Source organism: Entelurus aequoreus, linkage group LG14, assembly GCF_033978785.1.
Source record: "Entelurus aequoreus isolate RoL-2023_Sb linkage group LG14, RoL_Eaeq_v1.1, whole genome shotgun sequence".
In the NCBI taxonomy this organism is placed as follows: domain Eukaryota; kingdom Metazoa; phylum Chordata; class Actinopteri; order Syngnathiformes; family Syngnathidae; genus Entelurus; species Entelurus aequoreus.
This window is the reverse complement of record NC_084744.1, coordinates 35,342,632-35,368,453: the sequence shown is the minus strand read 5'-3', so window position 1 is coordinate 35,368,453 and position 25,822 is coordinate 35,342,632. Positions and strand designations below refer to the sequence as shown.

The following is a 25,822-nucleotide window of genomic DNA, read 5'->3' as shown; positions in this document are numbered from 1 at the left end:
GCATTAGCATGTGATCTATCATGTATATCATCTAATTGCTGCCTGAATGCTACTGGCTACTATTAGCATTAGCATGTGATCTATCATGTATATCATCTAATTGCTGCCTGAATGCTACTGGCTACTATTAGCATTAGCATGTGATCTATCATGTATATCCTCTAATTGCTGCCTGAATGGTGCAGGCTACTATTAGCATTAGCATGTGAGCTATCATGTATACCACCACTTGGTTTGCACCGGCCTTCAAAAGTGTCGACTCATTTGAAAGTTTATCCAAGTAACCATGATTGTTGCACTTAAGGGCTTTTATTTTGATGTTTTAGCCCCTGATGAGCAGTGAAGATTCCCCCATCATTGACTATTACCCCACTGACTTCAAAACAGACCTGAATGGCAAGCAGCAGGAGTGGGAGGCCATTGTTCTCATCCCCTTCATCGATGAGGTACTTCTACTTCAAATGTATATATTGTATCAGCATGTCATATTTATTTTCTCACATTTAAACACTCTCAAAGTTCAAACATTGGTGGATTTAAAACAAATAAGTACCGTACACTACTGTATTAAAGAATGAAACCAAAGATCAAAACCTGTTTTTAAGGATTTTTTTTACCTATAAATAAGCCTGGGTTTTATCATAAAGCCAGCAGCATTTCCACACATAACCAGTCACACCATCTTTTTGGGCCTTAAATCCTTCGCTCTTGTCTTCATCCTGCATTACAACAAAATAGGTCGGTCTCATCCATATTAAAAACTAGTTCAAGACCATTTCCCTCACCACAGTATACATTCTGCACTGTACAGGATTGATTGACAATGGTCTACAGTCCCTTAGCCAATCAGGATGCAGAACACATGGCAGCCATGGACATGTGCAATGACGAGATGTTTCTCCACAGAGACACCTGCTGGCAGCCATGGACATGTGCAATGACAAGATGTTTCTCCACAGAGACACCTGATGGCAGCCATGGACATGTGCAATGACAAGATGTTTCTCCACAGAGACACCTGCTGGCAGCCATGGACATGTGCAATGACGAGATGTTTCTCCACAGAGACACCTGCTGGCAGCCATGGACATGTGCAATGACAAGATGCGCAGAGAAGAACGTGAGAGAAACCATCACAAAGAGTGTGCTCTCTACTTCTACGATGCAGACATGGACTTCACTCTCACCTCCTGCCTGCCTCACATCTTCCCCCACATGCAGCACTGTCACGTCAGGTACCTCCTACAACTCCCAGCATGCACCTGTGTACGTCCTCCTACAACTCCCAGCATGCACCTGTGTGACTCCACCCTACTCTCTGCCTTTGTAGGACACAAAACATTCCTATGGACGCCTGGCAAGTTCCACTAAAACACCTTTACAGGACTGTGGACCGCTCAGCCACCTACTTCTGTGGTTTCCCCACGCTGCAGCACATCAAACATAAGGTACATCACCTACTTCTGTGGTTTCCCCACGCTGCAGCACATCAAACATAAGGTACATCATCTACTTCTGTGCTTTCCCCACGCTGCAACACATCAAACATAAGGTACATCATCTACTTCTGTGGTTTCCCCACGCTGCAACACATCAAACATAAGGTACATCATCTACTTCTGTGGTTTCCCCACACTGCAACACATCAAACATAAGGTACATCATCTACTTCTGTGGTTTCCCCATGCTGCAACACATCAAACATAAGGTACACCACCTACTTCTGTGGTTTCCCCACGCTGCAGCACATCAAACATAAGGTACATCACCTACTTCTGTGGTTTCCCCACGCTGCAGCACATCAAACATAAGGTACATCATATACGTATGTGGTTTCCCCACGCTGCAACACATCAAACATAAGGTACATCATATACTTCTGTGGTTTCCCCACGCTGCAGCACATCAAACATAAGGTACATCATCTACTTCTGTGGTTTCCCCACGCTGCAACACATCAAACATAAGGTACATCATATACTTCTGTGGTTTCCCCACGCTGCAGCACATCAAACATAAGGTACATCATCTACTTCTGTGGTTTCCCCACACTGCAACACATCAAACATAAGGTACATCATCTACTTCTGTGGTTTCCCCACACTGCAACACATCAAACATAAGGTACATCATCTACTTCTGTGGTTTCCCCACGCTGCAACACATCAAACATAAGGTACATCATCTACTTCTGTGGTTTCCCCACGCTGCAGCACATCAAACATAAGGTACATCACCTACTTCTGTGGTTTCCCCACGCTGCAGCACATCAAACATAAGGTACATCACCTACTTCTGTGGTTTCCCCACGCTGCAACACATCAAACATAAGGTACGTCATCTACTTCTGTGGTTTCCCCACGCTGCAACACATCAAACATAAGGTACGTCATCTACTTCTGTGGTTTCCCCACGCTGCAACACATCAAACATAAGGTACGTCATCTACTTCTGTGGTTTCCCCACGCTGCAGCACATCAAACATAAGGTACATCATCTACTTCTGTGGTTTCCCCACGCTGCAACACATCAAACATAAGGTACATCATCTACTTCTGTGGTTTCCCCACGTTGCAGCACATCAAACATAAGGTACATCATCTACTTCTGTGGTTTCCCCATGTTGCAGCACATCAAACATAAGGTACATCATCTACTTCTGTGGTTTCCCCACGTTGCAGCACATCAAACATAAGGTACATCATCTACATTATATACTTCTGTGGGTTCCCCACGCTGCAACACATCAAACATAAGGTACATCATCTACTTCTGTGGTTTCCCCACGCTGCAACACATCAAACATAAGGTACATCACCTACTTCTGTGGTTTCCCCACGCTGCAGCACATCAAACATAAGGTACATAATCTACTTCTGTGGTTTCCCCACGCTGCAACACATCAAACATAAGGTACATCATATACTTCTGTGGTTTCCCCACGCTGCAACACATCAAACATAAGGTACATCATTTACTTCTGTGGTTTCCCCACGCTGCAACACATCAAACATAAGGAACATCATTTACTTCTGTGGTTTCCCCACGCTGCAACACATCAAACATAAAGTACATCATCTACTTCTGTGGTTTCCCCACGTTTCAGCACATCAAACATAAGGTACATCATCTACATCATATACTTCTGTGGTTTCCCCACGCTGCAGCACATCAAACATAAGGTACATCATCTACATTATATACTTTTGTGGTTTCCCCACGCTGCAACACATCAGACATAAGGTACATCATATACTTCTGTGGTTTCCCCACGCTGCAGCACATCAAACATAAGGTACATCACCTACTTCTGTGGTTTCCCCACGCTGCAGCACATCAAACATAAGGTACATCATATACTTCTGTGGTTTCCCCACGCTGCAACACATCAAACATAAGGTACATCATCTACTTCTGTGGTTTCCCCACACTGCAACACATCAAACATCATCTACTTCTGTGGTTTCCCCACGCTGCAGCACATCAAACATAAGGTACATCATCTACATCATATACTTCTGTGGTATGCACCGATTACATCATGTACAGTATGCACTGACTACATTATGTACAGTGAGCACCAACTACATCATGTACAGTATGCACTGACTACGTCATGTACAGTATACACCAACTACTTCATGTACAGTATGCACCGACTTCATTATGTACAGTATGCACTGACTACATCATGTACAGTATACACCAACTACATCCTCAAATGTGCATAAAATATGTTTTGGGGTTAAAAATGTACATAAAAGATGTTTTGAGGTTAAAAATAAATATACATAAAATATGTTTTGGGGTTAAAATTGTACATAATATGTTTTGAGGTTAAAAATAAATATACGTAAAATATGTTTTGGGGTTAAAAATGTACATAAAAGATGTATTGAGGTTAAAAATAAATATTCGTAAAATATGTTTTGGGGTTAAAAATGTACATAAAATATGTTTTGAGGTTAAAAATGTACGTAAAATATGTTTTGAGATTAAAAATAAATGTACATAAAATATGTTTTGGGGTTAAAAATGTACATAAAATATGTTTTGAGGTTAAAAACAAATTTACATAAAATATGTTTTGGAGTTAAAAATGTACATAAAATATGTTTTGAGGTTAAAAATGTACATAAAAGATGTTTTGAGGTTAAAAAATTAATGTACATAAAATGTTTTGGGGTTAAAAATGTACATAAAATATGGTTTGAGGTTAAAACAAATGTACATAAAAGATGTTTTGAGGTTAAAAATGTACATAAAAGATGTTTGGGGTTAAAAATGTACATAAAAGATGTTTTGAGGTTAAAAAAATTTACATAAAAGATGTTTTGAGGTTAAAAATGAATATACATAAAATATGTTTTGGGGTTAAAATTATACATAAAAAATGTTTTGAGGTTAAAAAGGTACATAAAAGATGTTTTGGGTCAAAAGACACGTTAAGTGATTGTGATATCAGATACAAAAAGACAGCAATGTGTGGATTAAAGATGGATGAAGTCATATCAGATACAAAAGAAAGACATTTAGAGAGTAAGCTGTGACTAAAATACATGTCATGCTGTGAGATGTGGGTGTGAAGGACATGTCCACCGAGCCCCAGGAATGTATCAAGTGTCTTTATCTTTGCAACATAACAGAGGACGACTCTAACTTGGACTAGAAAGAACTGAAATATTCATGACAACACCAACAATGTACATGAACGTTGTAGAGGACAACTATGTGTACATGAACATTGTAGAGGACAACTATGTGTACATGAACATTGTAGAGGACAACTATGTGTACATGAACATTGTAGAGGACAACCTATGTGTACATGAACATTGTAGAGGAGAACTATGTGTACATGAACATTGTAGAGGAGAACTATGTGTACATGAACATTGTAGAGGACAACTATGTGTACATGAACATTGTAGAGGACAACCTATGTGTACATGAACATTGTAGAGGACAACTATGTGTACATGAACATTGTAGAGGACAACTATGTGTACATGAACATTGTAGAGGACAACTATGTGTACATGAACATTGTAGAGGACAACCTATGTGTACATGAACATTGTAGAGGAGAACTATGTGTACATGAACATTGTAGAAGAGAACTATGTGTACATGAACATTGTAGAAGAGAACTATGTGTACATGAACATTGTAGAGGAGAACTATGTGTACATGAACATTGTAGAGGACAACCTATGTGTACATGAACATTGTAGAGGACAACCTATGTGTACATGAACATTGTAGAGGAGAACTATGTGTACATGAACATTGTAGAGGAGAACTATGTGTACATGAACATTGTAGAGGAGAACTATGTGTACATGAACATTGTAGAGGACAACCTATGTGTACATGAACATTGTAGAGGAGAACTATGTACATATGAACGTTGTAGAGGAGAACTATGTGTACATGAACATTGTAGAGGACAACTATGTGTACATGAACATTGTAGAGGACAACTATGTGTACATGAACATTGTAGAGGAGAACTATGTGTACATGAACATTGTAGAGGAGAACTATGTGTACATGAACATTGTAGAGGACAACTATGTGTACATGAACATTGTAGAGGAGAACTATGTGTACATGAACATTGTAGAGGAGAACTATGTGTACATGAACATTGTAGAGGACAACTATGTGTACATGAACATTGTAGAGGACAACTATGTGTACATGAACATTGTAGAGGACAACCTATGTGTACATGAACATTGTAGGGGAGAACTATGTGTACATGAACATTGTAGAGGACAACCTATGTGTACATGAACATTGTAGAGGAGAACTGTGTGTACATGAACATTGTAGAGGAGAACTATGTACATATGAACGTTGTAGAGGAGAACTATGTGTACATGAACATTGTAGAGGACAACTATGTGTACATGAACATTGTAGAGGACAACTATGTGTACATGAACATTGTAGAGGAGAACTATGTGTACATGAACATTGTAGAGGAGAACTATGTGTACATGAACATTGTAGAGGACAACTATGTGTACATGAACATTGTAGAGGAGAACTGTGTACATGAACATTGTAGAGGACAACTATGTGTACATGAACATTGTAGAGGACAACTATGTGTACATGAACATTGTAGAGGAGAACTATGTGTACATGAACATTGTAGAGGACAACCTATGTGTACATGAACATTGTAGGGGAGAACTATGTGTACATGAACATTGTAGAGGACAACCTATGTGTACATGAACATTGTAGAGGAGAACTGTGTGTACATGAACATTGTAGAGGAGAACTATGTGTACATGAACATTGTAGAGGACAACTATGTGTACATGAACATTGTAGAGGAGAACTATGTGTACATGAACATCGTAGAGGAGAACTATGTGTACATGAACATTGTAGAGGAGAACTATGTGTACATGAACATTGTAGAGGAGAACTATGTGTACATGAACATTGTAGAGGAGAACTATGTGTACATGAACATTGTAGAGGAGAACTATGTGTACATGAACATTGTAGAGGACAACTATGTGTACATGAACATTGTAGAGGAGAACTATGTGTACATGAACATTGTAGAGGAGAACTATGTGTACATGAACATTGTAGAGGAGAACTACGTGTACATGAACATTGTAGAGGACAACAATGTGTACATGAACATTGTAGAGGACAACTATGTGTACATGAACATTGTAGAGGAGAACTACGTGTACATGAACATTGTAGAGGACAACTATGTGTACATGAACATTGTAGAGGACAACTATGTGTACATGAACATTGTAGAGGAGACATGATGTATGTTCATGACGTCACTAAACATCATGTGTTCACCTCAGTTCCACATGAAGAAGAGCGGGGTGGTGGTGTTCCAGCAGAGCAGCAGAGGTGAGAACATGATGTTGAGCATCATCACTCCTCCACAAGAAGACATGGTAAGTCCTTCAAATACTCTGCATGTTTTATAAATACCATGTCTTCTATGTCCTTGCAGCTCTGCATGCTTTATAAATGTGTGTGTGTGTTGTATGTCCTTGCAGCTGTGTGAGCAGGTGGCTGAAGGAGTGCTGGGCAGGTGTGTGTTTGTCAACTGGCCACACCTGGAGGAAGCTCGCATCATCGCTGTGTCCGATGGAGAACGCAAGTAAGGCCACCTTCATGTCCTGATAAGCCACGCCCACTACACGGCACAAGGAAAACAACATTATTAGCCACACCTTCACACATGGCACACAGTAGCGTAGTAGACCTAAGTATTCATTACATTTTATTGAACAAGTATATTTCATAGTTTAGACCTCCAGTTTGAATAGTAACACTGTGTACATCTTGTCTGTGTGCTGGGCAGGTTCTACCTGCAGGAAGCAGCAGGTGTGCAGAGGGTGTATGACACACCTCCACCCACACAAGTCTCCTACCTGTCAGACAAGGAGCAGAGAGACTGGGAGAAAGACGTCCAAGGCATCACTGAAGAGTGAGTAGGTGTAGTCAGTGACCTCAGCACAGTTGATGTTGAAGGCATGAGTGAAGAGTAAGTAGGTGTAGTGAGTGACCTCAGCACAGTTGATGTTGAAGGCATGAGTGAAGAGTGAGTAGCTGTAGTGAGTGACCTCAGCACAGTTGATGTTGAAGGCATGAGTGAAGAGTAAGTAGGTGTAGTGAGTGACCTCAGCACAGTTGATGTTGAAGGCATGAGTGAAGAGTGAGTAGGTGTAGTGAGTGACCTCAGCACAGTTGATGTTGAAGGCATGAGTGAAGAGTAAGTAGGTGTAGTGAGTGACCTCAGCACAGTTGATGTTGAAGGCATGAGTGAAGAGTAAGTAGGTGTAGTGAGTGACCTCAGCACAGTTGATGTTGAAGGCATCACTGAAGAGTGAGTAGGTGTAGTCAGTGATCTCAGCACAGTTGATGTTGAAGGCATGAGTGAAGAGTAAGTAGCTGTAGTGAGTGACCTCAGCACAGTTGATGTTGAAGGCATGAGTGAAGAGTGAGTAGCTGTAGTCAGTGACCTCAGCACAGTTGATGTTGAAGGTATGAGTGAAGAGTAAGTAGGTGTAGTGAGTGACCTCAGCACAGTTGATGTTGAAGGCATGAGTGAAGAGTAAGTAGCTGTAGTGAGTGACCTCAGCACAGTTGATGTTGAAGGCATGAGTGAAGAGTAAGTAGCTGTAGTGAGTGACCTCAGCACAGTTGATGTTGAAGGCATGAGTGAAGAGTGAGTAGCTGTAGTCAGTGACCTCAGCACAGTTGATGTTGAAGGCATGAGTGAAGAGTGAGTAGCTGTAGTCAGTGACCTCAGCACAGTTGATGTTGAAGGTATGAGTGAAGAGTAAGTAGGTGTAGTGAGTGACCTCAGCACAGTTGATGTTGAAGGCATGAGTGAAGAGTAAGTAGGTGTAGTGAGTGACCTCAGCACAGTTGATGTTGAAGGCATGAGTGAAGAGTAAGTAGCTGTAGTGAGTGACCTCAGCACAGTTGATGTTGAAGGCATGAGTGAAGAGTAAGTAGGTGTAGTGAGTGACCTCAGCACAGTTGATGTTGAAGGCATGAGTGAAGAGTAAGTAGGTGTAGTGAGTGACCTCAGCACAGTTGATGTTGAAGGCATGAGTGAAGAGTAAGTAGGTGTAGTGAGTGACCTCAGCACAGTTGATGTTGAAGGCATGAGTGAAGAGTAAGTAGGTGTAGTGAGTGACCTCAGCACAGTTGATGTTGAAGGCATGAGTGAAGAGTAAGTAGCTGTAGTGAGTGACCTCAGCACAGTTGATGTTGAAGGCATGAGTGAAGAGTGAGTAGCTGTAGTGAGTGACCTCAGCACAGTTGATGTTGAAGGCATGAGTGAAGAGTAAGTACCTGTAGTGAGTGACCTCAGCACAGTTGATGTTGAAGGCATGAGTGAAGAGTAAGTGAAGGCATGAGTGAAGAGTAAGTAGCTGTAGTGAGTGACCTCATCACAGTTGATGTTGAAGGCATGAGTGAAGAGTGAGTAGCTGTAGTGAGTGACCTCATCACAGTTGATGTTGAAGGCATGAGTGAAGAGTAAGTAGCTGTAGTGAGTGACCTCATCACAGTTGATGTTGAAGGCATGAGTGAAGAGTAAGTAGCTGTAGTGAGTGACCTCAGCACAGTTGATGTTGAAGGCATGAGTGAAGAGTAAGTAGCTGTAGCGAGTGACCTCAGCACAGTTGATGTTGAAGGCATGAGTGAAGAGTAAGTAGCTGTAGTGAGTGACCTCAGCACAGTTGATGTTGAAGGCATGAGTGAAGAGTAAGTAGCTGTAGTGAGTGACCTCAGCACAGTTGATGTTGAAGGCATGAGTGAAGAGTAACTAGCTGTAGTGAGTGACCTCAGCACAGTTGATGTTGAAGGCATGAGTGAAGAGTAAGTAGCTGTAGTGAGTGACCTCAGCACAGTTGATGTTGAAGGCATGAGTGAAGAGTAAGTAGCTGTAGTGAGTGACCTCAGCACAGTTGATGTTGAAGGCATGAGTGAAGAGTAAGTAGCTGTAGTGAGTGACCTCAGCACAGTTGATGTTGAAGGCATGAGTGAAGAGTAAGTAGGTGTAGTGAGTGACCTCAGCACAGTTGATGTTGAAGGCATGAGTGAAGAGTAAGTAGGTGTAGTGAGTGACCTCAGCACAGTTGATGTTGAAGGCATGAGTGAAGAGTAAGTAACTGTAGTGAGTGACCTCAGCACAGTTGATGTTGAAGGCATGAGTGAAGAGTGAGTAGCTGTAGTGAGTGACCTCAGCACAGTTGATGTTGAAGGCATGAGTGAAGAGTAAGTAGGTGTAGTGTGTGACCTCAGCACAGTTGATGTTGAAGGCATGAGTGAAGAGTAAGTGAAGGCATGAGTGAAGAGTAAGTAGGTGTAGTGAGTGACCTCAGGTGTATGTCGTTCACAGTTTGGTGAAGAAGAAAGGCATCCAGGTGAACGAGACCTCGGTGCTTCTGTACGGCCAGCTGCTGACAGGAAGGAAGTTTGTACCTAAAGGCGGTGGTGTGGTGGAGCTGGAGAAGCAATGGGCCAAACAAGTCATTCCCTTTGCCTACCAGACTGTGGTCAAGGTACTAACTCTTCCAAAACATGTTTGATTGGTCAACTGACTTATTGACACACAAATACTCTCCAAATGTTTATTTACATGCCTGATTGTCTGCAACAAGGCAGTAAAACGGCTGAGCAAACAAAACACAAGTCATGGACCCACCAGCTGCACAAGCTAACTCTGCATCAGATAAACAGACTCAATAAGAGGAGTGGTCCACTACCGACTAACTCTGCATCAGTTAAACAGACTAAATACGAGGAGTGGTCCACTCCCGACTAACTCTGCATCAGTTAAACAGAGTCAATAAGAGGAGTGGTCCACTCCCGACTAACTCTGCACCAGTTAAACAGAGTCAATAAGAGGAGTGGTCCACTCCCGACTAACTCTGCATCAGTTAAACAGACTCAATAAGAGGAGTGGTCCACTCCCGACTAACTCTGCATCAGTTAAACAGAGTCAATAAGAGGAGTGGTCCACTAACAACTAACTCTGCATCAGTTAAACAGAGTCAATAAGAGGAGTGGTCCACTCCCGACTAACTCTGCATCAGTTAAACAGACTCAATAAGAGGAGTGGTCCACTAACAACTAACTCTGCATCAGTTAAACAGAGTCAATAAGAGGAGTGGTCCACTCCCGACTAACTCTGCATCAGTTAAACAGAGTCAATAAGAGGAGTGGTCCACTAACAACTAACTCTGCATCAGTTAAACAGACTCAATAAGAGGAGTGGTCCACTCCCGACTAACTCTGCATCAGTTAAACAGAGTCAATAAGAGGAGTGGTCCACTAACGACTAACTCTGCATCAGTTAAACAGACTCAATAAGAGGAGTGGTCCACTCCCGACTAACTCTGCATCAGTTAAACAGAGTCAATAAGAGGAGTGGTCCACTACCGACTAACTCTGCATCAGTTAAACAGAGTCAATAAGAGGAGTGGTCCACTACCGACTAACTCTGCATCAGTTAAACAGACTCAATAAGAGGAGTGGTCCACTAACAACTAACTCTGCATCAGTTAAACAGAGTCAATAAGAGGAGTGGTCCACTCCCGACTAACTCTGCATCAGTTAAACAGACTCAATAAGAGGAGTGGTCCACTAACAACTAACTCTGCATCAGTTAAACAGAGTCAATAAGAGGAGTGGTCCACTCCCGACTAACTCTGCATCAGTTAAACAGAGTCAATAAGAGGAGTGGTCCACTGACAACTAACTCTGCATCAGTTAAACAGAGTCAATAAGAGGATACAGTAGAAATAGTGATAAAGTGTAACTTCTGACAGTGTGCCACATCTACTACATCTAAGGTCATTTAGGGATGTATGTGAGAATGGTGGGAGGTGTACCTATTATATTGTCCAACATTTAGCTAAATCCTCAATACTGGTTCAAGAAGACTAAGTTGTATTGTCCTCAGCAATGTTTTAATACTGACATAGTTGACTCACTTAGTTGAAATAAAAACAGGTATTGTGTGATTGTGTGTTCCAGGACATGAGTTAGTTGAAATTAAAAGAGTTATTGTGTTATTGTGTGTTCCAGGACATGAGTTAGTTGAAATTAAAAGAGTTATTGTGTTATTGTGTGTTCCAGGACATGAGTTAGTTGAAATTAAAACAGTTATTGTGTGATTGTGTGTTCCAGGACATGAGTTAGTTGAAATTAAAACAGTTATTGTGTTATTGTGTGTTCCAGGACATGAGTTAGTTGAAATTAAAAGAGTTGTTGTGTTATTGTGTGTTCCAGGACATGAGTTAGTTGAAATTAAAACAGTTATTGTGTGATTGTGTGTTCCAGGACATGAGTTAGTTGAAATTAAAACAGTTATTGTGTGTTCTAGGACATGAGTTAGTTGAAATTAAAACAGGTATTGTGTGATTGTGTGTTCCAGGACATGAGTTAGTTGAAATTAAAACAGTTATTGTGTGATTGTGTGTTCCAGGACATGAGTTAGTTGAAATTAAAGCAGTTATTGTGTGATTGTGTGTTCCAGGACATGAGTTAGTTGAAATTAAAACAGTTATTGTGTGATTGTGTGTTCCAGGACATGAGTTAGTTGAAATTAAAACAGTTATTGTGTGATTGTGTGTTCCAGGACATGAGTTAGTTGAAATTAAAACAGTTATTGTGTGTTCCAGGACATGAGTTAGTTGAAATTAAAACAGTTATTGTGTGTTCCAGGACATGAGTTAGTTGAAATTAAAACAGTTATTGTGTGTTCCAGGACATGAGTTAGTTGAAATTAAAACAGTTATTGTGTTATTGTGTGTTCCAGGACATGAGTTAGTTGAAATTAAAACAGGTATTGTGTGATTGTGTGTTCCAGGACATGAGTTAGTTGAAATTAAAAGTGTTATTGTGTGTTCCAGGACATGAGTTAGTTGAAATTAAAAGAGTTATTGTGTGTTCCAGGACATGAGTTAGTTGAAATTAAAAGAGTTATTGTGTGTTTCAGGACATGAGTTAGTTGAAATTAAAAGAGTTATTGTGTGATTGTGTGTTCCAGGACATGAGTTAGTTGAAATTAAAAGAGTTATTGTGTGATTGTGTGTTCCAGGACATGAGTTAGTTGAAATTAAAAGTGTTATTGTGTGTTCCAGGACATGAGTTAGTTGAAATTAAAAGAGTTATTGTGTGTTCCAGGACATGAGTTAGTTGAAATTAAAAGAGTTATTGTGTGTTGCAGGACATCAAGGCCTTTTATTCCTCCTTGAGCACCTTCAGCAGCCTAGAAGAACTATTCCCTCCTCACACAACCGTCTTCATGGTGGCCAACCCCTACTACGCTGCCATGGGAGAGGTGTGTGCACCACACCACTACATCACACTCCTACCACCACTACGTCACACTCCTGCCACCACTACATCACACCCCTACCAGCACTACATCACACTCCTACCACCACTACATCACACTCCTACCACCACTACGTCACACTCCTACCACCACTACATCACACTCCTACCACCACTACATCACACTCCTACCACCACTACATCACACTCCTACCACCACTACATCACACTCCTACCACCACTACATCACACTCCTACCACCACTACATCACAGGAAGTGGACTAACTCCTTCCTGTCCACAGGTGCAAGACTCCAGTGATGTCATCAAAGAAGGACGTATACGTGTGGTCTTCAACGTGCCGCATGAACCCCAACTGGAGGCTCTCATCCACAACCAGCATGTAAGACTTACTCACTTACTTACACAACCAGCATGTAGTTGTGATGTAGAGAGTAGTTGCCACTGTATATATTGTATCTGCCATGTAGTTGTGATGTGGATAGTAGTTGCCACTGTATATATTGTATCTGCCATGTAGTTGTGATGTAGAGAGTAGTTGCCACTGTATATATTGTATCTGCCATGTAGTTGTGATGTAGATAGTAGTTGCCATTGTATATATTGTATCTGCCATGTAGTTGTGATGTAGAGAGTAGTTGCCACTGTATATATTGTATCTGCCATGTAGTTGTGATGTAGTTGCCACTGTATATATTGTATCTGCCATGTAGTTGTGATGTAGAGAGTAGTTGCCACTGTATATATTGTATCTGCCATGTAGTTGTGATGTAGATAGTAGTTGCCACTGTATATATTGTATCTGCCATGTAGTTGTGATGTAGAGAGTAGTTGCCACTGTATATATTGTATCTGCCATGTAGTTGTGATGTAGATAGTAGTTGCCACTGTATATATTGTATCTGCCATGTAGTTGTGATGTAGATAGTAGTTGCCACTGTATATATTGTATCTGCCATGTAGTTGTGATGGAGATAGTAGTTGCCACTGTATATATTGTATCTGCCATGTAGTTGTGATGTAGTTGCCACTGTATATATTGTATCTGCCATGTAGTTGTGATGTAGATAGTAGTTGCCACTGTATATATTGTATCTGCCATGTAGTTGTGATGTAGATAGTAGTTGCCACTGTATATATTGTATCTGCCATGTAGTTGTGATGTAGAGAGTAGTTGCCACTGTATATATTGTATCTGCCATGTAGTTGTGATGTAGATAGTAGTTGCCACTGTATATATTGTATCTGCCATGTAGTTGTGATGTAGAGAGTAGTTGCCACTGTATATATTGTATCTGCCATGTAGTTGTGATGTAGATAGTAGTTGCCACTGTATATATTGTATCTGCCATGTAGTTGTGATGTAGAGAGTAGTTGCCACTGTATATATTGTATCTGCCATGTAGTTGTGATGTAGAGAGTAGTTGCCACTGTATATATTGTATCTGCCATGTAGTTGTGATGTAGATAGTAGTTGCCACTGTATATATTGTATCTGCCATGTAGTTGTGATGTAGATAGTAGTTGCCACTGTATATATTGTATCTGCCATGTAGTTGTGATGTAGTTGCCACTGTATATATTGTATCTGCCATGTAGTTGTGATGTAGATAGTAGTTGCCACTGTATATATTGTATCTGCCATGTAGTTGTGATGTAGATAGTAGTTGCCACTGTATATATTGTATCTGCCATGTAGTTGTGATGTAGATAGTAGTTGCCACTGTATATATTGTATCTGCCATGTAGTTGTGATGTAGAGAGTAGTTGCCACTGTATATATTGTATCTGCCATGTAGTTGTGATGTAGATAGTAGTTGCCACTGTATATATTGTATCTGCCATGTAGTTGTGATGTAGAGAGTAGTTGCCACTGTATATATTGTATCTGCCATGTAGTTGTGATGTAGATAGTAGTTGCCACTGTATATATTGTATCTGCCATGTAGTTGTGATGTAGTTGCCACTGTATATATTGTATCTGCCATGTAGTTGTGATGTAGAGAGTAGTTGCCACTGTATATATTGTATCTGCCATGTAGTTGTGATGTAGTTGCCACTGTATATATTGTATCTGCCATGTAGTTGTGATGTAGATAGTAGCTGCCACTGTATATATTGTATCTGCCATGTAGTTGTGATGTAGAGAGTAGTTGCCACTGTAATATTGTATCTGCCATGTAGTTGTGATGTAGAGAGTAGTTGCCACTGTATATATTGTATCTGCCATGTAGTTGTGATGTAGAGAGTAGTTGCCACTGTATATATTGTATCTGCCATGTAGTTGTGATGTAGATAGTAGTTGCCACTGTATATATTGTATCTGCCATGTAGTTGTGATGTAGATAGTAGTTGCCACTGTATATATTGTATCTGCCATGTAGTTGTGATGTAGATAGTAGTTGCCACTGTATATATTGTATCTGCCATGTAGTTGTGATGTAGAGAGTAGTTGCCACTGTATATATTGTATCTGCCATGTAGTTGTGATGTAGATAGTAGTTGCCACTGTATATATTGTATCTGCCATGTAGTTGTGATGTAGTTGCCACTGTATATATTGTATCTGCCATGTAGTTGTGATGTAGATAGTAGCTGCCACTGTATATATTGTATCTGCCATGTAGTTGTGATGTAGATAGTAGTTGCCACTGTATATATTGTATCTGCCATGTAGTTGTGATGTAGTTGCCACTGTATATATTGTATCTGCCATGTAGTTGTGATGTAGCTAGTAGCTGCCACTGTATATATTGTATCTGCCATGTAGTTGTGATGTAGAGAGTAGTTGCCACTGTATATATTGTATCTGCCATGTAGTTGTGATGTAGATAGTAGCTGCCACTGTATATATTGTATCTGCCATGTAGTTGTGATGTAGATAGTAGTTGCCACTGTATATATTGTATCTGCCATGTAGTTGTGATGTAGAGAGTAGTTGCCACTGTATATATTGTATCTGCCATGTAGTTGTGATGTAGAGAGTAGTTGCCACTGTATATATTGTATCTGCCATGTAGTTGTGATGTAGAGAGTAGTTGCCACTGTATATATTGTATTTGCCATGTAGTTGTGATGTAGAGAGTAGTTGCCACTGTATATATTGTATCTGCCATGTAGTTGTGATGTAGAGAGTAGTTGCCACTGTATATATTGTATCTGCCATGTAGTTGTGATGTAGAGAGTAGTTGCCACTGTATATATTGTATCTGCCATGTAGTTGTGATGTAGAGAGTAGTTGCCACTGTATATATTGTATCTGCCATGTAGTTGTGATGTAGAGAGTAGTTGCCACTGTATATATTGTATCTGCCATGTAGTTGTGATGTAGAGAGTAGTTGCCACTGTATATATTGTATCTGCCATGTAGTTGTGATGTAGATAGTAGCTGTCACTGTATATATTGTATCTGCCATGTAGTTGTGATGTAGATAGTAGTTGCCACTGTATATATTGTATCTGCCATGTAGTTGTGATGTAGTTGCCACTGTATATATTGTATCTGCCATGTAGTTGTGATGTAGATAGTAGCTGCCACTGTATATATTGTATCTGCCATGTAGTTGTGATGTAGAGAGTAGTTGCCACTGTATATATTGTATCTGCCATGTAGTTGTGATGTAGATAGTAGCTGCCACTGTATATATTGTATCTGCCATGTAGTTGTGATGTAGATAGTAGTTGCCACTGTATATATTGTATCTGCCATGTAGTTGTGATGTAGAGAGTAGTTGCCACTGTATATATTGTATCTGCCATGTAGTTGTGATGTAGAGCGTAGTTGCCACTGTATATATTGTATCTGCCATGTAGTTGTGATGTAGAGAGTAGTTTCCACTGTATATATTGTATCTGCCATGTAGTTGTGATGTAGAGAGTAGTTGCCACTGTATACATTGTATCTGCCATGTAGTTGTGATGTAGAGAGTAGTTGCCACTGTATATATTGTATTTGCCATGTAGTTGTGATGTAGAGAGTAGTTGCCACTGTATATATTGTATCTGCCATGTAGTTGTGATGTAGAGAGTAGTTGACACTGTATATATTGTATCTGCCATGTAGTTGTGATGTAGAGAGTAGTTGCCACTGTATATATTGTATCTGCCATGTAGTTGTGATGTAGAGAGTAGTTGCCACTGTATATATTGTATCTGCCATGTAGTTGTGATGTAGAGAGTAGTTGCCACTGTATATATTGTATCTGCCATGTAGTTGTGATGTAGAGAGTAGTTGCCACTGTATATATTGTATCTGCCATGTAGTTGTGATGTAGATAGTAGCTGCCACTGTATATATTGTATCTGCCATGTAGTTGTGATGTAGATAGTAGTTGCCACTGTATATATTGTATCTGCCATGTAGTTGTGATGTAGTTGCCACTGTATATATTGTATCTGCCATGTAGTTGTGATGTAGATAGTAGCTGCCACTGTATATATTGTATCTGCCATGTAGTTGTGATGTAGAGAGTAGTTGCCACTGTATATATTGTATCTGCCATGTAGTTGTGATGTAGATAGTAGCTGCCACTGTATATATTGTATCTGCCATGTAGTTGTGATGTAGATAGTAGTTGCCACTGTATATATTGTATCTGCCATGTAGTTGTGATGTAGAGAGTAGTTGCCACTGTATATATTGTATCTGCCATGTAGTTGTGATGTAGAGCGTAGTTGCCACTGTATATATTGTATCTGCCATGTAGTTGTGATGTAGAGAGTAGTTGCCACTGTATATATTGTATCTGCCATGTAGTTGTGATGTAGAGAGTAGTTGCCACTGTATATATTGTATCTGCCATGTAGTTGTGATGTAGAGAGTAGTTGCCACTGTATATATTGTATCTACCATGTAGTTGTGATGTAGAGAGTAGTTGCCACTGTATATTTTGTATCTGCCATGTAGTTGTGATGTAGAGAGTAGTTGCCACTGTATATATTGTATCTGCCATGTAGTTGTGATGTAGAGAGCAGCTGCCACTGTATATATTGTATCTGCCATGTAGTTGTGATGTAGAGAGTAGCTGCCAATGTATATATTGTATCTGCCATGTAGTTGTGATGTAGAGAGTAGTTGCCACTGTATATATTGTATCTGCCATGTAGTTGTGATGTAGTTGCCACTGTATATATTGTATCTGCCATGTAGTTGTGATGTAGTTGCCACTGTATATATTGTATCTGCCATGTAGTTGTGATGTAGAGAGTAGTTGCCACTGTATATATTGTATCTGCCATGTAGTTGTGATGTAGATAGTAGTTGCCACTGTATATATTGTATCTGCCATGTAGTTGTGATGTAGTTGCCACTGTATATATTGTATCTGCCATGTAGTTGTGATGTAGTTGCCACTGTATATATTGTATCTGCCATGTAGTTGTGATGTAGAGAGTAGTTGCCACTGTATATATTGTATCTGCCATGTAGTTGTGATGTAGTTGCCACTGTATATATTGTATCTGCCATGTAGTTGTGATGTAGAGAGTAGTTGCCACTGTATATATTGTATCTGCCATGTAGTTGTGATGTAGAGAGTAGTTGCCACTGTATATATTGTATCTGCCATGTAGTTGTGATGTAGAGAGTAGTTGCCACTGTATATATTGTATCTGCCATGTAGTTGTGATGTAGATAGTAGTTGCCACTGTATATATTGTATCTGCCATGTAGTTGTGATGTAGTTGCCACTGTATATATTGTATCTGCCATGTAGTTGTGATGTAGTTGCCACTGTATATATTGTATCTGCCATGTAGTTGTGATGTAGAGAGTAGTTGCCACTGTATATATTGTATCTGCCATGTAGTTGTGATGTAGTTGCCACTGTATATATTGTATCTGCCATGTAGTTGTGATGTAGAGAGTAGTTGCCACTGTATATATTGTATCTGCCATGTAGTTGTGATGTAGAGAGTAGCTGCCACTGTATATATTGTATCTGCCATGTAGTTGTGATGTAGATAGTAGTTGCCACTGTATATATTGTATCTGCCATGTAGTTGTGATGTAGAGAGTAGTTGCCACTGTATATATTGTATCTGCCATGTAGTTGTGATGTAGAGAGTAGCTGCCACTGTATATATTGTATCTGCCATGTAGTTGTGATGTAGTTGCCACTGTATATATTGTATCTGCCATGTAGTTGTGATGTAGAGCAGTGGTCCCCAACCTTTTTGTAGCTGCGGACCGGTCAACGCTTAAAAATTTGTCCCACAGACCGGTGTGGGGTGGTGTATTTAAAAAAAAAATATATATATATATATATATATTTTTTTTTTTTTTTTTTTTTACATAAATAAATACAATCATGTGTGCTTACAGACTTATCCCTGCAGACTGTATTGATCTTTATTGATATATAATGTATATATTGTGTTTTTTATGTTTCATTTTTTTTTTTTTTAAGTATTTTTTTTTTTTTTTAAATTCTTGTGCGGCCCGGTATCAATCGGTCCGCGGACCGGTACCGGGCCGTGGCCCGGTGGTTGGGGACCACTGATGTAGAGAGTAGTTGCCACTGTATATATTGTATCTGCCATGTAGTTGTGATGTAGTTGCCACTGTTTATATTGTATCTGCCATGTAGTTGTGATGTAGAGAGTATCTGCCGCCTCTTGTGTTTGACAGAAGTACTGTGTCAAGTACAATCCCGGGTATGTGGTGGCGTCCCGTCTGGGTATGACCAGCTACCTGGTGTCCCGCTTCTCCGGCAGCATCTTCATCGGCAGAGGCAGCAAAAAGAAGTGAGTGTGCATGTTTGGCAACCAAGAGCGCCGCTAAAAGGACTGTTCTGCTGCCAAGTCCCTGTGGCGAGCAGAAAGCCAACGTGGGCCTCAACCTGAAGTTCAACAAGAAGAACGAGGAGGTCCCTGGCTACACCAGGAGGACCGAGAAGGAGTGGCTCTACTCCGCCGCCGTGGAGGAGCTTTTGGCGGAATACCTGGACAGGTGAGGAAACGCCATTTTAGTGCACCAGGTAGGACGACGGTGTTGGGAACTTGTGGTGTGGACAGGTTCTCCGAGGTGTTTGACGCCGTGTCCAGGAACTCTCATGACGACGTGTTCTACGAAGACGACGTCTGGCCGGGGGAGGACCAGAACGGGTAAACCACTCCACTTTCAAAGTCCTGTCTGCCATCTTGTTCTTGTATTAGCAACTATAGGACTCATGCTAACCACCACACATATTAGCAACTACACGACTCATGCTAACCACCACACATATTAGCAACTACACGACTCATGCTAACCACCACACATATTAGCAACTACACGACTCATGCTAACCACCACACGTATTAGCAACTACACGACTCATGCTAACCACCACACATATTAGCAACTACACGACTCATGCTAACCACCACACATATTAGCAACTACACGACTCATGCTAACCACCACACATATTAGCAACTACACGACTCATGCTAACCACCACACGTATTAGCAACTACACGACTCATGCTAACCACCACACATATTAGCAACTACACGACTCATGCTAACCACCACACATATTAGCAACTACACGACTCATGCTAACCACCACACATATTAGCAACTACACGACTCATGCTAACCACCACACATATTAGCAACTACACGACTCATGCTAACCACCACACGTATTAGCAACTACACGACTCATGCTAACCACCACACTTACTAGCAACTACACGACTCATGCTAACCACCACACATATTAGCAACTACACGACTCATGCTAACCACCACACATATTAGCAACTACACGACTCATGCTAACCACCACACATATTAGCAACTACACGACTCATGCTAACCACCACACATATTAGCAACTACACGACTCATGCTAACCACCACACATATTAGCAACTACACGACTCATGCTAACCACCACACATATTAGCAACTACACGACTCATGCTAACCACCACACATATTAGCAACTACACGACTCATGCTAACCACCACACATATTAGCAACTACACGACTCATGCTAACCACCACACATATTAGCAACTACAGGACTCATGTTAAAACTGTATCATGACATCAGTCAATATCGATGATTATTGATATTTAGTTTTCCAGAAAAGTGGTTTAGATTTGCAGCAGACGCAGGACAAGTGTCCATGTACATGTTGTCATGGCGATGACTGACTGGTCCACAGGGCAGAGAAGGTGTCAGAGATCACCACATGGCTGAAAGGTCACCCTGTCAGCTCCATCAGCAGGGCGTCATGTGACCTGCAGGTGCTGGACGCTGCCATCGTGGAGAAAATTGAGGAGGCGGTGGAGAAGTCCAAGGTTGTACCCACTTCCTGTCACACCTTCATGTCCTCTACCTTGTTCTGACACACTTCCTGTCACACCTTCATGTCCTCTACCTTGTTCTGACACACTTCCTGTCACACCTTCATGTCCTCTACCTTGTTCTGACACACTTCCTGTCACACCTTCATGTCCTCTACCTTGTTCTGACACACTTCCTGTCACACCATGTCCTCTACCTTGTTCTGACCCACTTCCTGTCACACCTTCATGTCCTCTACCTTGTTCTGAGACACTTCCTGTCACACCTTCATGTCCTCTACCTTGTTCTGACCCACTTCCTGTCACACCTTCATGTCCTCTACCTTGTTCTGACGCACTTCCTGTCACACCTTCATGTCCTCTACCTTGTTCTGACACACTTCCTGTCACACCTTCATGTCCTCTACCTTGTTCTGACACACTTCCTGTCACACCTTCATGTCCTCTACCTTGTTCTGACACACTTCCTGTCATACCTTCATGTCCTCTACCTTGTTCTGACACACTTCCTGTCACACCTTCATGTCCTCTACCTTGTTCTGACGCACTTCCTGTCACACCTTCATGTCCTCTACCTTGTTCTGACCCACTTCCTGTCACACCTTCATGTCCTCTACCTTGTTCTGACGCACTTCCTGTCACACCTTCATGTCCTCTACCTTGTTCTGACACACTTCCTGTCACACCTTCATGTCCTCTACCTTGTTCTGACACACTTCCTGTCACACCTTCATGTCCTCTACCTTGTTCTGACACACTTCCTGTCACACCTTCATGTCCTCTACCTTGTTCTGACCCACTTCCTGTCACACCTTCATGTCCTCTACCTTGTTCTGACCCACTTCCTGTCACACCTTCATGTCCTCTACCTTGTTCTGACACACTTCCTGTCACACCTTCATGTCCTCTACCTTGTTCTGACGCACTTCCTGTCACACCTTCATGTCCTCTACCTTGTTCTGACACACTTCTTGTCACACCTTCATGTCCTCTACCTTGTTCTGACACACTTCCTGTCACACCTTCATGTCCTCTACCTTGTTCTGACACACTTCCTGTCACACCTTCATGTCCTCTACCTTGTTCTGACACACTTCCTGTCACACCTTCATGTCCTCTACCTTGTTCTGACACACTTCCTGTCACACCATGTCCTCTACCTTGTTCTGACCCACTTCCTGTCACACCTTCATGTCCTCTACCTTGTTCTGACACACTTCCTGTCACACCTTCATGTCCACTACCTTGTTCTGACACACTTCCTGTCACACCTTCATGTCCTCTACCTTGTTCTGACCCACTTCCTGTCACACCTTCATGTCCTCTACCTTGTTCTGACCCACTTCCTGTCACACCTTCATGTCCTCTACCTTGTTCTGACGCACTTCCTGTCACACCTTCATGTCCTCTACCTTGTTCTGACACACTTCCTGTCACACCTTCATGTCCTCTACCTTGTTCTGACACACTTCCTGTCACACCTTCATGTCCTCTACCTTGTTCTGACACACTTCCTGTCATACCTTCATGTCCTCTACCTTGTTCTGACACACTTCCTGTCACACCTGCATGTCCTCTACCTTGTTCTGACGCACTTCCTGTCACACCTTCATGTCCTCTACCTTGTGCTGACACACTTCCTGTCACACCTTCATGTCCTCTACCTTGTTCTGACACACTTCCTGTCACACCTTCATGTCCTCTACCTTGTTCTGACCCACTTCCTGTCACACCTTCATGTCCTCTACCTTGTTCTGACCCACTTCCTGTCACACCTTCATGTCCTCTACCTTGTTCTGACGCACTTCCTGTCACACCTTCATGTCCTCTACCTTGTTCTGACGCACTTCCTGTCACACCTTCATGTCCTCTACCTTGTTCTGACACACTTCCTGTCACACCTTCATGTCCTCTACCTTGTTCTGACACACTTCCTGTCACACCTTCATGTCCTCTACCTTGTTCTGACCCACTTCCTGTCACACCTTCATGTCCTCTACCTTGTTCTGACCCACTTCCTGTCACACCTTCATGTCCTCTACCTTGTTCTGACCCACTTCCTGTCACACCTTCATGTCCTCTACCTTGTTCTGACACACTTCCTGTCACACCTTCATGTCCTCTACCTTGTTCTGACACACTTCTTGTCACACCTTCATGTCCTCTACCTTGTTCTGACACACTTCCTGTCACACCTTCATGTCCTCTACCTTGTTCTGACACACTTCCTGTCACACCTTCATGTCCTCTACCTTGTTCTGACACACTTCCTGTCACACCTGCATGTCCTCTACCTTGTTCTGACGCACTTCCTGTCACACCTTCATGTCCTCTACCTTGTTCTGACACACTTCCTGTCACACCTTCATGTCCTCTACCTTGTTCTGACACACTTCCTGTCACACCTTCATGTCCTCTACCTTGTTTTGACACACTTCCTGTCACACCTTCATGTCCTCTACCTTGTTCTGACGCACTTCCTGTCACACCTTCATGTCCTCTACCTTGTTCTGACACACTTCCTGTCACACCTTCATGTCCTCTACCTTGTTCTGACACACTTCCTGTCACACCTTCATGTCCTCTACCTTGTTCTGACCCACTTCCTGTCACACCTTCATGTCCTCTACCTTGTTCTGACCCACTTCCTGTCACACCTTCATGTCCTCTTACCTTGTTCTGACACACTTCCTGTCACACCTTCATGTCCTCTACCTTGTTCTGACACACTTCCTGTCACACCTTCATGTCCTCTACCTTGTTCTGACACACTTCCTGTCACACCTTCATGTCCTCTACCTTGTTCTGACACACTTCCTGTCACACCTTCATGTCCTCTACCTTGTTCTGACACACTTCCTGTCACACCTTCATGTCCTCTACCTTGTTCTGACACACTTCCTGTCACACCTTCATGTCCTCTACCTTGTTCTGACACACTTCCACATCTCAGGTGAAGAAGAGCACCAAGAAAGTCCGAGTCACTGTCAAGCCACACCTCCTCTTCAGGCCCCTGGAGCAGCAACAGGGGGTGGTCCCAGACCCCAATGCCGAGTACCGCCTGTTTGACCGCGTCATCAACACCCGAGAGAGCTTCACGGTGCCACTGGGTCTGAGAGGAACGGTCATCGGCATCAAAGGAGGTGAGGCAGGAGACCAGGAGTGAGGTGACACATGTATTGACTGCTGATGTCACCCCGGCAGCTGAGCGTGAGGACGAGGTTCTCTACGAGGTTCTGTTCGACGAGGAGTTCTCTGGTGGCCTCAACATCAGGTGAGCACTGAAGGGGACCAGTACAAGGACTGGTTGGATGACACTGAGTCCATGTGGTCAGGTGCACGTCGCCTCGTTGTTACCGCCTGCCACCCAGCGCTCTGATGAACGTGTCCCATGGCGGCCGAACAGATCCCAGCTCGCACAAACTCACCGCCATCGTCAAACCTCAGCCTGCCGCCAACTTCTACTCTCAGCAGCATGTGGGGAACCTCAACCACTCGCCACGCTCGCCCTTTGTCGCCACACAGGTAACAACATTATTATTAGTATTATTATTGACACACTGATATATGTTTCTACTTTCATGTAACAACATTATTATTATTGTTATTGACACACTGATATGTTTCTACTTTCATGTAACAACATTATTATTATTGTTATTATTGACACACTGATATGTTTCTACTTTCATGTAACAACATTATTATTATTGTTATTGACACTGTAATATATGTTTCTACTTTCATGTAACATTATTATTATTGTTATTATTGTTATTGACACAGTAATATGTTTCTACTTTCATGTACCAACATTATTATTATGATTATTGTTATTGACACAGTGATCTATGTTTCTATATTCATGCAGCACAACATTATGATTATTGTTATTGACACAGTGATCTATGTTTCTATATTCATGCAGCACAACAAGCACAATATTATGATTATTGTTATTGACACAGTGATTTATGTTTCTATATTCATGCAGCACAACATTATGATTATTGTTATTGACACAGTGCTCTATGTTTCTATATTCATGCAGCACAACAAGCACAATATTATGATTATTGTTATTGACACAGTGATTTATGTTTCTATATTCATGCAGCACAACATTATGATTATTGTTATTGACACAGTGATCTATGTTTCTATATTCATGCAGCACAACATTATGATTATTGTTATTGACACAGTGATCTATGTTTCTATATTCATGCAGCACAACAAGCACAATATTATGATTATTGTTATTGACACAGTGATCTATGTTTCTACATTCATGCAGCACAACATTATGATTGTTGTTATTGACACAGTGATCTATGTTTCTATATTCATGAAGCACAACATTATGATTATTGTTATTGACACAGTGATCTATGTTTCTGTATTCATGCAGCACAACATTATGATTATTGTTATTGACACAGTGATCTATTTTTCTATATTCATGCAGCACAACAATATGATTATTGTTATTGACACAGTGATCTATTTTTCTATATTCATGCAGCACAACAATATGATTATTGTTATTGACACAGTGATCTATTTTTCTATATTCATGAAGCACAACATTATGATTATTGTTATTGACACAGTGATCTATGTTTCTATATTCATGCAGCA

The 25,822-nt window shown here is 41.4% G+C and overlaps 1 protein-coding gene across 1 annotated transcript in view; it reads left to right on the top strand.

Annotated features, from left to right (window-relative positions):
• The first annotated feature begins 3,459 nt into the window (after positions 1-3,459).
• Positions 3,460-25,822, top strand: part of LOC133664811 (5'-3' exoribonuclease 1-like) — a 32,024-nt gene continuing 9,661 nt past the window's right edge. Inside the window, exons 1-14 of the mRNA XM_062069733.1 lie at positions 3,460-3,494; positions 6,852-6,947; positions 7,053-7,156; positions 7,361-7,486; positions 9,914-10,076; positions 12,749-12,862; positions 13,162-13,260; positions 19,507-19,622; positions 19,681-19,827; positions 19,893-19,982; positions 21,040-21,175; positions 24,135-24,324; positions 24,386-24,455; positions 24,517-24,706. Coding sequence (XP_061925717.1) covers positions 6,858-6,947; positions 7,053-7,156; positions 7,361-7,486; positions 9,914-10,076; positions 12,749-12,862; positions 13,162-13,260; positions 19,507-19,622; positions 19,681-19,827; positions 19,893-19,982; positions 21,040-21,175; positions 24,135-24,324; positions 24,386-24,455; positions 24,517-24,706 — 1,635 coding nt within the window. The 5' untranslated portion in view covers positions 3,460-3,494; positions 6,852-6,857. The remainder of the gene's footprint in view (positions 3,495-6,851; positions 6,948-7,052; positions 7,157-7,360; positions 7,487-9,913; positions 10,077-12,748; positions 12,863-13,161; positions 13,261-19,506; positions 19,623-19,680; positions 19,828-19,892; positions 19,983-21,039; positions 21,176-24,134; positions 24,325-24,385; positions 24,456-24,516; positions 24,707-25,822) is intronic.